Below are 15,651 nucleotides of genomic sequence, written 5' to 3'. Positions count from 1 at the left end.
AAGATACCTCTGTTTCATTGCAGGTTCAACTCATTACCAATTCTCTGCACTGCCCTTTGGCTTATCTACTGCGCCCTGAGTTTTCACAAAATGCCTGGCACCAGTAATTGAATACTGCAGACAAAGAGGAATTCAAATACATCCATACCTGGACGACTGCCTCATCCAAGCAGAAAGCAAAGACATTCTCTTACATCATCTGGCCTTTGTAAAGCATCTACTAAACTGTCTGGGGTACACAGTAAACGAAAAGAAGTCAAAACTAGTACCCTCACAAAAAATGACATTCCTGGGTGCCAGCTTGAATACAACGGCCCAGAAGGCTTATCTTATGCCAGACAAGCAACTACAACTGACTCAATATTTCAAGACAATGGCAACAAAGACCCAATTAACTGCAAGAAAAATTCTGCAGGCTTTGGGCTTCATGGCATCTTGCATACTAATAATACCATTTGCAAAGCTGCATATGAGGAAATTACAGTGGTACCTAAAAAGCGTATGGTCTCAACACAGCCACAGCTTGGACACAATGATATCTCTCATTCCCTGCCTACAACAGGAATTTCTATGGTGGTCACAGGCATGTCACCTCAACAAGGGTCAGCCTTTCACTTTGCCCCCAGCCAGGCAAACTATCACAACAGATGCTTCAGACTACGCCTGGGGGGCACACATGGCAGGACAATGCATTCAAGGCCTATGGACTGCAGATCAAAGAAATCTGCACATAAATCAAAAGAGATGCTAGCTGTACAGAAAGCTCTGACAGCCTTCAAGGATCTATTACATCCAGGACAACTTGCAATAAAGACAGACAACACCACAGTAATGTGGTACATAAACAAACAAGGGGGTACACATTCCTACCCTCTATGCAGGCAAGCAATGATCTTATGGAACACAGCTCTGGCTTACCAAGTCCAGTTACAAGCTCAATTCCTGCCAGGACAGAAGAACACATTGGCAGACGACCTCAGCAGAAACATCAAAGATCCCCACGAGTGGAAATTAGATCCACAAATATTTGCAATGATAACTCAAAAATGGGGCCTTCCAAACATAGACCTGTTTGCCAGTCCCCAAAACTACCAACTGACAAAATTTTGTACAAGGACATTTCACCATCAAGCTTGGAAAGTGGATGCTCTCTCTTTCAGTTGGAAAAACTTGACAGCATATGCCTTCCCTCCATTACCTCTCCTCACAAAGGTTCTTTTGAAGGTCAAAAAGGAGAGACCACGACTGATTCTCATAGCCCCAGACTGGCCACGCCAGCACTGGTACACCCGCTATTGAAAAATATGGTTCACAGCCCACCTTGGATATTGCCTCAAATACCTCATTTGCTCACACAACAAAACAAACAGATTCTTCACAGCCAGCTCAAAACTTTAAATCTGGCTGCATGGCAAATCAACTAAACATCCAACCAGCTCCTCTTTCACAAGCAGTTCTGGATGTTATTCTGGAATCCAGGAGGCCAAGCACCAGGAAGGCTTATTCGGACAAATGGAAAAGGTATTGTGCCTGGAACCAAGCTAAAGGCCAAGACACAATTCAGCCTCACATGCCTCACATTCTACAGTATTTAGCTGAGATGTTGCACAAAGGACTTTCCTTTTCCTCAATTAAAATCCATGCTTCAGCTATTTCAGCTCACTACGACACGGATCCACCTTTATTTTCAAATCCTCTTCTAAGGCAGTTCCTCAGAGGGGCAAAAAACATTAGACCACCCAGGAGAGCTCTTACACCAACATGAGACCTCAGCTTTGCTCTGGAAAAACTAACGTTACCTCCCTTTGAACCAGCTTTCTCTGCAGATATTCAGTTCCTATCATGGAAGACTGCCCTGCTCCTAGCAATAACTTCAGCCAGGAGAGTCTCAGAACTATAGGCACTAATGGCAGTGGAACCTTTCCTCATTTTTCATCGACAGAGTTTCTCTACGAACTAATCCTTCCTTTATGCCTAAGGTGGTTTCCAGTGTAGCTTTAAATCAAACCATCCACTTACCCACCTTCTTCCCCAATCCACAGAACAAAGGTGAGAGACTCCTGCATTCCTTGGACATTCACAGGCAGCTTCTTTACTACTTGGACAAAACTAAGGCTTTCAGAAAATCTGACCAGCTCTTTGTATCCTATGCTACAGCTTCTCAAGGGAAGGCTATATCTAAGCAAACCATTTCTAAATGGATAGGTCACTGCATACGTTTCTGCTATATCCATCATGGGAAACCAGTTCCTGCTACCATTGGATCCCACTCTACCAGGGCAACAGCTACCTCTACAGCCTTTCTCAGGGGGGTTCCAACCAAGGAAATTTTAGAAGCTGCAACTTGGAGTTCAGTACACATCTTTACCAAACACTATCACTTGCCTCTTTACTCTAAGTCCAGGGCGGGCTTCGCCACTGCAGTTCTGCAGGGCCTTATTGCCTCCACTAACCCTCTATGATACCTCCCCCCTACCTTAGCTTTGGGATTCAACCCAAGTGTGATGACTGCAGCAGGGTAACACGATGAACATAGTACAGTTTTGTACCTACCATAAATGTATATGTTCGAGTGTTCACCCTGCTGCAGTCCAGGTTACCCTCCCTCCATCCCCTCTGATCTACTGGCTAAACCTCTGCTATACCTTACTGATGTATTTGCTTATAGCTTAAGGGATTTTGTGTTTGTGCAATGTTCACTTCATTTGGTACTAATTCTGACCACCTTTTTGGGGGCACCTGACATCTGGGGCAAGAAAAACTGAAGAAAATGGCGTTGGTTGCATTATATATACCCCTGGTGCACTGATGTCAGGGATGAGGCGACAGCAACCGACGCTGGACCAAGACGTTGGAATTCCGGCCGACTGCGGGACTGCCTGACGACAGGATAACCCTAGTGTGATGACTGCAGCAGGGTGAACACTCTAACATCTACATTTATGGTAGGTACAAAACTGTACTTTGTAACACCACAGTTTTGTGTGACATATAAAGGCATCAGCTGTTGATTTTTTTTTTTTAATCTTGAAGCTGTAATGGTGATATGGCAATAACTTGAGAAGCAGTGTGTCACTTGATGTGAGTTGCATAAAACTGTTCTTGCCCCATCTGTGGGACTTTCCGCAGCATTCCTCCTACAAATATGTTATTTGAAGCATTTAGATATGATGCAATACTTTGAATGGAGTGTGTGTGTGTGTATCTACAGAGTATGATGCAGCTCTTAGATTATTGTATAAGATTACATCACCTGAAATAAGGTGATATTTTAACTCTGCTTATGACATCCTGTACTAAACCTGTTTTTCAGCATGACATTGAATGTTTGAAAAAATAATTGCACCATTGAACACATTTTTGTGTTTTATCTTTTGCAGGTAACAGACAAGGAACACCCAACACAAGAGTAAAAACTATGTATGCTTTTGTCTACAACATCCAGTTTACAATACAATACAATAAAATCCTTATAAAAATAAAATTGTGTTTCTGTTTGTTGTAAAATTTGAAATATTACTGATGCTTTGCACATGAATCTGAAAATACAGGTGCACAAACTTGTGAATTTCATTTATTAGTCATGATTTCTTTGGTAGACTATTTGATATGTAGTTTTACAGAATGGACGGCCTGTACATCACCCCTCTGATTTGGGTGTTAATGTTAAGGTACTGCCTGCTGAAAAATGAGTCTGACGCTTCATGGTAGCAAACTATGCTGCCGTGGAGCTTGAACTGTAACTGAGATAATGGTTACTATTATTTTGCATTTGCTTAGCAGTGCTTTTGCTGATTAGTGAGTGTAAAATTAAAAAAAAAATTTGAAAAGAATGTGTGTGTTTCTGTAGGCATGATTTAGTGCATGAAAGCAGGAGAGTGTTTGTGTGTGTAAGGGAGAGAGAGAGAGAGTGAGATTGATTTAGCAGTGGCAGCAGCAGTTAATATGCATACCTCTCCTTTCTATCTCAAGAAATCTGGATAAAGCCTTAAATAAAGGGGGAACACAGGCTCAAAAATAGGAATAGATTTTAAATATTTATTTATTTATTTGACATTTGTTAACCGGGATAGTCCATCTGAGCAAAAGCCCTTTTTCAATGGATGCCAGGGGAGAAAAGCTCCACAGTACAAGTAAGCAAGAAAAATTTACAAAATTGAAGTTGAATACAGTGAAAAATATACAGTAAAACAGTTAAGGAAATATAGATAAAGCTCCGCAGTACAATATAGTAAGAGGCATTATAACATCGAAGAAAGAATATAGCAAAGAAATATACAGTAAAACATTTGAATGAATTTACATAACACATTGGGTTATCTTCAGAGGGTAATTGTACAGTACAGAGCAGTTATTAAGTGAGTTATGATAGCAGTGAAGGGAGGAATAAAGAGGATAGTGATAGAGAAAGGGGTGGGTTCATGTGGGATGATTACAGAGGCAAATCCATGTGCTATTAAGATACCTTTTGAGAGTTTTCTTGAATTCATGGATGTGGGAAATGTTTCTAAGGGTCATGGGGAGCTCGTTCTATGCAAGAGCAGGGAAGTAGCTGTAGAGATTCTGTCCAGTAGATTTTTTGTTTTGTACATTTGTAAGTGACTTTGGTCAGAGCTTCTGAGGGATCAAGAGGGCTTATAGATGGAGACAAGTGATGGAAATGCTAGGGCAAGAGGAGGGATTATTCAAAATAGTATGGATAATGAGATGGGTAAATAAGAGCTGGTTAGGAAACTAGCCAGCAGAGTGTCTGGAGAGTGCGACAATGGTGTGATCTTGAGAGCAGATTGTCTGCAAATCTAGCAACTTTTTTGTAGGTGGTTTCAAGTTTGGAAGGTAATGAGGACTGTAAGTTGGTTAAAATTTGAAATATGTAAAAGAGGTTGAGGAGAAGGTAAGCTTGGGCTAGTGAGATCTGGAGTTGGGTGTGAGGAGCCTTTTGTTTCTATAGAGTAAACCAAGCTTTTGGTGGGTTTTCTTGATGCAGTTAAGTACATGAAGGTCAAATTTTAATTGATCGTCCACTATTATTCCAAGCAGTTTAGTGTAGGATTCAGCTATGATCATAGTGTTGTTGAGGGAAAAGATGGTGAATGAGGATTTAAGTTGGTAAAGGAATTTTGGGAGGAAGAGAAGAAGTTTTGTCTCTTTAGGGTTTAGTATGAGTTGGTTGTTAGTAAGCCATGTTTCAGTGAGGTTGAAAGATGTTTGTGTCAGGGTTAGCAGGTCAGTGGGACTCTCAGTGATAGAAATGATGGTGGGGTCATCTGCGTACTGTATGATGGATGACTGAGGACAGGATGTGTGAAGTTGGTTAGTAAAAATGTTAAAAAGGAGGGGGCCTAAAATACAGCCTTGAGGGATGCCCATTTTGAAAAGGAGAAAGAGCAGAGAGCCATTTTATAGATTGCAGTCTGTTTGTGAGGTACCTTTTGAACCAGGAGATAGTTGCTGAGGAGAGGTTGAGTTGAGAGAGTTTGGAGAGGAGGATGGGATGAGAGAGAGTGTCAAAGGCTTTGGAGAGATCTAAAAAGATGCCAGGGCAATAGTTTATCATTGTGTCTAGCTAGGGAGATGGAGTCGGTAAAGGAAATAAGGAAATAAGTGCACTAGTGGTGCTGTGGTGGAGGTGGAAGCCATGTTCAGTAGGGGTAATTAAGTTTTCATGAGTAAGGTAAGCTGAGATTTGATATTGCCATTATAAATTTAGAAAGTTGCTAGAATAACAGCATTTGTGTTAGCATGAAAGTCTGAAACTCAAATGTATGTCATTATTTAGTGACTTCAGTCCACAGCGATTGGCAACAAATTTTAAGATTAGGGGATCAAATAAATGAGGTAAATATCGGGACATTTTTTTTTGAAATTGTTGTATTTTGAATGTAAAATACTTCCTCCAGCTCCATTTACATATACTAGAGCAAGTTTATAACATTAGGCGGAGGAACTATTTTGCATCAATATATGTATAAAAAATTATATAATTAATAAAATAAGTAAATAAAACAACAGTTTTACAGACAGCCCATTATTTTAGCACACGAATGCCCTCTAAGGTGCATGTTAGTCTGTAAATAACACCCTTCTGAGGTTAGACACCCCTGGGCTTGCATTATTTACACAGGAACACACACCCTGTTGGACATTATTGCTTGTGTATATAATTAGCATGCTGAGTTGCACTTCACAATTTTATTAAAGGGAAAAACTTGATGTTTTTTTTCCAGTCGAGTAATTGCTGAAATATATGCATAGCAACAAGAGTAACTGAAAGCTGCAACTTAATTTGGTAATCCAGTTTCTTGTTGCCCTGTTAGAATTTTCACTTTAGCTTGTTTTAAAGAAAGTGTGTCAAAGCCAGTTGCCTGTCCTGCTTGATGTGATGTTCTTCGTGTTTCACTGTTGCAGTCATTACATTTGGGTAATCTGCTGGCAGGTTGCCCTCAGTCTGCCTGATTAACAAAGTCTTGGGTCCTGCGTCGGTTGCTGTCCCTTCTTACATGGCGTCAGGTAGTCAGGGGTATAAAACATGCATCCAACGCCATTACATCAGTCTTTCTTGCCTTACGGTGTCCGAAGCAAAAGCTGTTCGCAAGTGCCAGTCGTCTGACTCCTGAAATTTTCGTTTTCGAGTTTCAGAACCGAAGTCTTAAACTTAAAGCTAAGTACCCCTTTGGGGAAACTTTTTCTTGCTCCTTACCAATGTCTAAAAGTTAATAGTTGCATTACTTGTGGAAAGCAAATACCTCACAAAGATTTTCATTTGTACTGTATTCCTTGCCTAGGCCCTGACCACGACGTACCTTGCTGTCGGTTTTGTGCTTTATTTAATTAGCGCACTATTTGTCTTCGGTACATTTTTGCCTCTAAATATTTCGGTTCTCGGTTTAATTATCCAGAAATGTCAGTTAGCCATCCGACTACCGGGATTCTGAAAAAACGCAGAGATAAAGACAGGCCACCGAGGTCCAAAACTGCAAACGACGCTTCTCCTAAGCCAGTCGCCAATTCGCTGGTACTCAGTGAGGAGTTTTTGCAGCCGCTGATACTCGTTAATTCTGATTCAGAGGCCTCTACTGAGACCCATTCAGAGTCCGGTATGCCGCGAGATGCTTCACCTATGGAACCCGCGGATGTCTCTACCTTGGATGGGTCCGGAGCCGCTGTGCAGGCACCAGCTTCTGAGGGTGTATTCAGGCCTACAGACTTGCATATTAAATCTACTCCACCTTCATTACTAAGGCCTAAATCTCGATCTTTGTCTAAAAAAAATGATGCCCAGGCCACATGTTCAGGCCCCTATGCCTAAAAAACAAATGATCAAAATGGCTGAAGATCTAATTACTCTAATCAGGGGTAGTCAACCCCCCCACCCCCGAGGCCTAGGGCAGAGCTTGATTATGAATCTTCTGATCAGGATTCTGTTTCTTCTGATTCTTCTAATGACCTGGATTTGTCCATACCTACTTATTTCTGATGCAGAGGATTCCATTCCCTCTGCTTCCCCTCCAGAGGATTTTTCTTTTGGGGAAACTTTTCATACCTTAAGGGAGCATTTCCACTGGGAAAGTCAGGAATTTTCTGATTCAAAAAAGAGGCTTAAGGATTTCCTTCTTCTACCTCAGCATAGGCCTTTGGCTATACCTCCTGTAGTAGACATTGTTGATGATGTGTTTTTGGAATCCAGCATGGCCCCTGATTCCCTGCCTGATAGGAGCCGGAGCTCCTATTAAACCTGGCAGATACTACAGAGTCCCACAAGATCCTTTTCAAAAATCCTGTTGCAGCGTTTTTTTAAGATGGCCACCAGACAGTAAGCACACATTTCTGCCTGCTCTCAAAATTATTAGTTAATCTAACCAAATCATCTGTGACTACTTCATCGAACAATGATCATAAACATCAAAGCTCATCAGGGGATTACTAATCTTGCTTTCCTGATCTTCAGTTTTTTGGAAAAAAGAAAAAAAAGGAAGAAACTTACTTGGATGAAGGAACTCCTCTACACAGTGGCACAGTGGTGATTCAGGTTACATGTGCTCCAGCCTGCCAATCTTTGTACTACCTAATCAAATAAATAAAGGAATTTTACTCTACTCAAAATGGAACAAATGGAACAGCAAACTACTAAATCTAGATTCTCACAAATTAATTCTCCAGAAAAGGATCTTTCTTCAAAAAGACAAAAAACAAGTAAATTTCAATCTGAAGCAACTAAACAGACTCAAAAAGTTAAAAATGATCAGTCATTCACATTAGAAGACCTCAAAGAACCTCTGGTCCTTCTTCAGTCAGAAATACAAACTTTCTCAACAAAGTTAACAGACTTTGGAAGCAAGCTGGAATATATGACAGCAAGAATTGAGCAAAATGAAAGTAAAATACTAGATAATGAACTGAAAATACAAAAATTACATAAAGAGGCTTCAGAAAGAGATAACATCATCACAGAAATGAAACAGAAAATTATTGACCTAGAAGCGAGAGCCAGAAGAAACAATATCTTAATTAGAGGAATACCGGAGAAGTATGATCAAACACATTTACGAGGAATTGCAAATGAAATCATAGACAAAATAATAGAAAACAAAGACATAACTAAAAAGATAGAAATAGGGAGAATTCACAGGGCTCTTATAAAATCCCAAATTTCTGATATTCCGAGGCAAGTTTACGCTAGAATCCTAAATGCAGAGCATGCACAAGCTATTATAATGAATGCCAAAAAAAAAGAAAAGCATCATATGGAACGGTCATAAAATAACTGTAGCACAAGGCCTTCCTTTACCAATAAAACAATCAAGACAAGTCTTATCACCTTTTTGCAGCTACCTAATAAACAAAAATATCAAATTCCAAATGAAGTATCCAGCAACTCTCTTTTCAACATAACGCGAATTATGAAATAAAATCTCTACGTGAGGCCAAAACTACATTTGCTGCTGCTTTCAAAGAACTGCCTACAAATATAGCTTAATAACAACCTGTCAGTTGAACCGGGTCCAGTGATGTTTACTCGATGCTTTTTGCTGCTGCACTAAGGTACTCTTTAATTCAAAGAACTGAGTTTAAGCTCTAAATTCTTTTTAGCGTCCTGGAATTCCACACTTGGGCCTAGCTCACAGATTCAAGCCTTAGTACTTGCACCCTGACCTTGCAAATACATCCGGGTCAAAGAGAAGGAAGGAGGTGAAGGGGGAAGAGAAAAAGGAAAGGAAAAGAAAAAGAGGAAGTAATGTAAGGAACATGGAAAAAGAATGTACATAATCATGCCACACTTCCCTCAAAAGTTGTAGCAAACCAGATAGTGACTCTTCCTTATATGTGACACGTCAGACAAATTGGTTTAAATAATGACTTTGCAAGTAATATTAGATATCGTTCATCTCTCTCACAATAAAATGCTTTATATGACTCAAACAGATTCAGCTAAGTCCACCTGGAAGACTATACACTGCAAAGATCTTAATCGACACTAAACTCTCCAAATTGGACATTAGTTCAAGACAAGCAATAAGCACATTACTGTTAAATGGCCTGGTTAGCGATTAGGTATAAGCGCTGGAAGTTAGAACGAACAAATACACACAAGAACTTACGCTGACCGTTTTGCTGCTCCCTTCACATTGTACCAAGTTGTGTGCTTAAACGACGAGAGGATTACAAATAATCACAAGTACTGCACACATATAAAAGGTCCTTCAACCTCGAGGGGAATTTTCTCTCTCTCATGTGGGAAGAATAGTATTAATTCAAATCTCTGTTACTAATCGTTATTTGCAGCAATTAAAACAAAATACAAAAAGACCCATAGAGAGCCATTCATCAGGCTTATTATCGCTGCTGTGATGGTCTGAGCTTTAGAGCCTGTATATATACTACAGGTACTAGCGGAATGCTATGCATCAACCTTATTTAAAGAATTAGTCAAGGCTAGCTTAATAGACACACTCAGATAATCAAGTAACCGGTCTCCATGGTGCGTGCTTTTTTATGATCCTAAGTATCACAATATTTAACAAGCGGTGCATACCTGTCATTTTGAAAAGCAGGTGAATTCTTACTCTAGCACTTGAATGGATCTTAGGAGATCTGGTCGGGAGATGAATGGGATGCTGTGGTTGACATCCAATTTTTTTTTTTTTTTTTTTCTCTCCTGCTGGAAATTGCAGATACTGTCGAGCATGGCTGTGCCTCTCTACCAAGCTTGATAAGGAGCAATTACAAGCTTGCAGTCAGGGAGGCGGGGTTGGCAATAACTGTCAAGCTAACTATTCTTTTTTACGTGCAGCATGGGAAGTGCGAAGGCGAGAGTCAAGCAAGCCCATGTCATATATATAGGGGAAGTCACACAAGCACTGGATAGAACAGTTATGTAAAATGAAAAATAGAGATCAATTAACTGTTAAAGCAGTTTATATCCCCATCTCAGCTAACCCTACATAAGATTATTACATCAGTCTTCGCAAATGAAGTTTTAGAGTATGAAGAAACAAGGAACTGATTCATGTTGTAACATATGCTGTATGCAGGATTTTTACCCAAATATAACTGTGTTTTAGGGCAATAGAGTTGTATTGTTGAGTCAGTAGCCATATGCAACAATATATATATATATATATATATATATATTTTTTTTTTTTTTTTTTACAACAAATCCTTTGTCAGATAAACAAATGTGTTCACTTACAGTGATCCCATTCAAAAGAAGGAAGGGAAGAGGGAAAAGGGAAAAAGAAAAAAAAAGAAAATATGTGTAACAGCATTAAGTAGTACAAGTAGTTGGGTTGGAAGGGTTTATAATTTAAGCAATGACATTTGCTGTCAGCAATTTAAAGGGACCAAACTGAACAGTTGGATTAGATAGGGACCTCTCAGTGTAGAAACTCATTGTAGCTTCTTTATTGCAGAGGTCAGATTTCAGTTCTATCAGCAATGAATGTTCATGCTAAAAAAAAATGTGCTAACATGCTGGTAAGGAAATCATTTGTTTTAACAGGAGCTGTCCAACTTGTATTGGTGAATGTACATAAATTACTTGGGGAGCACTAAATATAGTGCATGATAGTGGTCTGTATAAACGTTAATAAGCATGTTTTTTGCATTTATAAATAGAAGTGACATTTGGTGCTCAGAGAGTATGAAGTTTTGAATTAATTATTTAAAAGAAATGGAAAAGAAAAGTAGAGGGATAGTGTGTACTGATACTTTCATAAGTGAACCCCAGATCATCTATAGGCTCCAATAAGATTTAAAACATGACGGACTAGAGAAGTTAGATCCTATACAAAAATAACCCTATCCTGTATAATTACTAAAATGAGTAAGGGCCTAAGTATTACACTTTGAAATGCAACAATCTTCTCTTTTATGAAAGTCAACATGTCTAATTCATAATGCATGGTTACAAAATGATAGAATGCAGGCACGGAAGATGGAACGTGCTGAAAGTCTGTTGGATCTTAGAATAGAAATAGGTTTTTTGTAATATGGTTTGGCTTGTAAATATGTTTTTTTACCTCTTAAAGGAAAAAGGAGTTATGTGGTTAGGCACGGGAGGGTTCTGCAAGGGGTTGGTTGTCACTCGTCTTTTACATTATCAACTTTTATCTCAGTATACTACTCACACTTCATACCTGAACATGTATATCACTCATATAGAATATATAAGACGCAGCCTATATCTTTACATTAGTTCGCAAACCCGACAAGTAGCAAAATGACACTATGGAAAAATGATACGTCTGGAATCATGGAATGTTAAAGGTCTCCAGAATGTTAAGAAAAGAAAGTTAATCCTACATTTAATACTTAAATCAGATGCTGAGATAATGCTTATACAGGAAACACACATGTCTAGACCCCAATGGACAAAAGAAACAAATTGGAAATGGATTAAATCAAGTATAGCTGCTGGTAATGATACTGCATCTAAGGGTGTAGCAATAATAGTTAAAAACTCCTTCAAAGGCACTATTAGAGCAAGTGAATATGACCCAAACGGTAGGTGGTGTTATTTAGATTGCTCCCTCCCTTCCCTTAATAGAAATATCTTAATTCTTAATGTTTATGCTCCTTGCATGCACCAAATGGAGTTCCTTTACAATATATATTCAATTCTAGAAAAATTTCCAAATAACCTATACTTAATTGGAGGGGATTGGAATATGACTATCAGACCTGACATAGATAGAATGAATAAGGATAACAAGCAATCTGTCGCCCTAACAAACCTTATAAATGACCTAATGGAAGACTTTAGTTTTTTAGACCCCTTTGAACTCTTCAGACATGATTCTAGAACCAACAAATATACCTTCTTTTCATCCCCACACAATTCATGGTCCAGAATAGATTTCTTTTTAATCTCAACGTACTTTAGAAAGTATAAAATAAAATTTCAAGCAGATCCCAGAACTATACCTGATCATGCAAAAATTAAATTAATAATAAAGGAGATCAAACTAAATACTGACAAGCAACACAGCATAACCTGGTCCTTAAACCACAATGTATTGAAAAATCAAGAGATATGTCAAGCAATAACAGAAACACTTATACAAACTAACAATAATCTAGAAACAACAAATATGCCATTGGATTTACAATGGGCAGCAACTAAGGCAACACTTAGAGGTATTCTAATACAAAAAGCCTCAATACTCAAAAAACAAGATAAATCCCAGGTTGAAAGTCTAGAACATAATCTAAAAAAACTCGAATTACAACTGCAACTTACTCAGGATCCGGCAATAGAGAAGCAGATCACTTCTATTCAAAAACAAATACAAGAAATACAAATGAACCAGCTCTCTCTCATTGAAAATAAACTCTTACACAAATACTTAGAGTGGGCACAAACCCCATCTAAAATCCTAGCCAGAATAATCAACATAATACCACCTTCTTCAACAATAAAACAGATTATTCATGATGGAAAAACTTACAACTCAGATGAGGAAATCATAAAAGTTTTTGAAGAAATCTATAAGGAGATTTATGGCCCTCACCTCATGGAAGATGAATCAGGAATTAAAAACTACTTAGATGATCTGCATTTCCCACATATAACGGACTCGCAGATAGAGCTTCTTAAATCATCAATAACTGCTGAAGAAGTTTTCTTAGCCATCAACAAATTGAAATCAGGGAAATCCCCAGGCCCGGATGGCTATATAGCAGAATTTTATAAATTATTCGGGAAACAACTAGTCCCAAATAAAATCTGAAATCACAGACCTTTATATTAATAATTCTAAAACGATATTTATACCTAAAACAAATACCTCTGGTATTAACCCCAACGACTTCCGTCCAATCACACTAATTAATCTAGACATAAAAATACTAGCAACAATATTGGCTAATAGACTGCATAAAGTAATTCCTGCCATCATCTGTGCAGAACAATTAGGATTTGTGAAAGGTAGACAAGTGTGGGATAACACATTATCAGTAGAAGCTATAATAAATATGACAATTAAAGACTCCTCACCGAAGTATGCTCTCTCTGTGGACACCCAAAAAGCTTTTGACAGAGTTAACCTCAATTTCTTATTCAAAGTATTAGAACGCTTTTTACTACCTGAGGAATTTATTGCTATGATCAAAGTATTATATAATAAGGCCACAACCACACTACATATAAACAAAAAGAATTCACGCCCTATATGTATATTAAATGGAACCAGACAAGGTTGCCCACTTTCTCCATATCTCTTCAATCTCTACCTAGAAGCTCTCCTTCTAAAATTAAGTCAAAAAACCTTTAATCACTCTGTTTATATTTCAAAGGTATTAAGCAAATTTACAGCTTACGCTGATGACCTCAACATCTATTTTCATTATCCTTCAACTGATTTGATAAAAATTTTAGACTCTTATCGACAAGTTCTCAGAAATATCCAACTATGCTATGAACAAAAATAAATCAAAAATTTTTCCGTTAAATCCCCTAAGCCACAAGGAGATTTTCTTTCCAGAATCTAAAGTTAAAATAGAATACTTACTTAAATATCTAGGTATCACATTTACGCACCCACAAAAGGAAGTCCAAAAAGAAAATCTGTATGTGGTCTGGACAAAAATCACAAAAGACCTGACCAGATGGGAAAAACTAAACCTCTCTCTTCTCTCTAAGGCATCAATCATAAAAATGAATGTATTCCCAAAAATCCTGTTTCAATTTCAAGCCATTAGTCAATCCGTAACTAATAAATTCTTTACCAAAATGGAAACGACATTAAGTAAATGCATGTGGCATCCGAAGAATGTGAGAATTAGTTACAAAAAACTTGAACTGCCTAAAGGAAAAGGTGGCTTAAATCTCCCTGATTTTCAGACATATTATCATATTATTAATGCTAATCATATCATTCGCCTAATACACTTTGAACCACAGGATACATCATGGTTCCCTCTTTGGATAAAAATTTATTACCAATACTTGACAACTTTCAATGTCAACCCAAAAGCTATTCCTTTTCTTAGTAGTAAAAGTTTAAGAAACCTCAATATTCATCCGATAATAATCAACAAAGTTATAAGTTTTCAATCTCTTTTTTCTACACTAAACATAAGAAACTCCATAACTGTGGTGCAACCAATTCATATGAATCCTGAATTCAAATTAAATAATAATATGATAAATCTAGAAAATTATCCAATTATTAAAAAATGTACAATATGGGGCTTTTATCAAATAAAAGATAAACCCTTAGACTATGTCATTGAGCATCTCGAGGCAAACAAAAAATATCGCCTGATAATCAAACAAATAAGGTATCTAGTTAACTTAAAAACCTCAGAAATCAACATAAATCAACAAGAATTTCAGCTTTATCAACAAACAGTTTCCTGTTTACTACAAAAAACTAAAATGCTTTCAAACACTTATAACCTAATCAGACGTAACAAGTATCAGAATGAAATAGTATACTCCAATTATTGGATGTCCAAAAATGTAAATATAACAGATGAGCAAAAAATAGCAGCAAAAGATATAACAACAAAACTCACACCCTATAAAAAAACTAATTTATACACAAATTATGATTAATAATAACGCCTATCATACACCTTCTTTTCTAAATAAAATTAATTCCAATTCCTCTCCTTTCTGTCCCAACATAATTGCGGACACACTTCATATTTTCTGGTCTTGCAAAACTGTCCATAAACTCTGGAGTTCTCTGAGAGTAAAATTAGAGAAATCAGGCTATATGAAATCCACCCTCTCATGGGAAATCACAATTCTAAACATATTCCCTGATACTTATACATTAGAATCTAAACGTATCATAGTAACGATAAGTGCACTGATTAAATTCTATATTGCTCTTAACTGGCTTAACAGAGGAAAAATTTCATGGACAGAATTTAGAAATATTGCTGTCAAATATGTATTGGCCAACAAACTAAAAACTGTAAGTAAAAAAAAAACTGTCCTACTTTAGGAAGTATTGGGGAATCCTTATTGAAATTTTATCCTAACCCTAAAGATAATCTAATACATATTGATACACTCTACTTTACCTTTAAATTAACTCATAGATAACTCTCTCTCAAGAATATACCCAATGACAGTATACAACATAATTATTAAAGATAAGATTTGATCTGAGATAAGTAAAGGATCATAAACATGGCGTT

General features: G+C 37.6%; 1 protein-coding gene across 1 annotated transcript in view; it reads left to right on the top strand.

The window, feature by feature from the left end:
• MRPL39 (mitochondrial ribosomal protein L39) overlaps positions 1 to 3,484 on the top strand; it is a 399,341-nt gene extending 395,857 nt beyond the window's left edge. The window contains exon 10 of the mRNA XM_044071359.1: positions 3,381 to 3,484. Within this exon, the coding sequence (XP_043927294.1) occupies positions 3,381 to 3,413 (33 nt within the window). The 3' untranslated portion in view covers positions 3,414 to 3,484. The remainder of the gene's footprint in view (positions 1 to 3,380) is intronic.
• The last annotated feature ends 12,167 nt before the right edge of the window (positions 3,485 to 15,651 follow it).

This window comes from Protopterus annectens, chromosome 5.part0 (genome assembly GCF_019279795.1).
Source record: "Protopterus annectens isolate FY-2018-M chromosome 5.part0, PAN1.0, whole genome shotgun sequence".
Taxonomy (NCBI): domain Eukaryota; kingdom Metazoa; phylum Chordata; order Ceratodontiformes; family Protopteridae; genus Protopterus; species Protopterus annectens.
The sequence above is the reverse complement of the archived record's forward strand: the minus strand, read 5'-3'. Positions and strand labels throughout refer to the sequence as shown.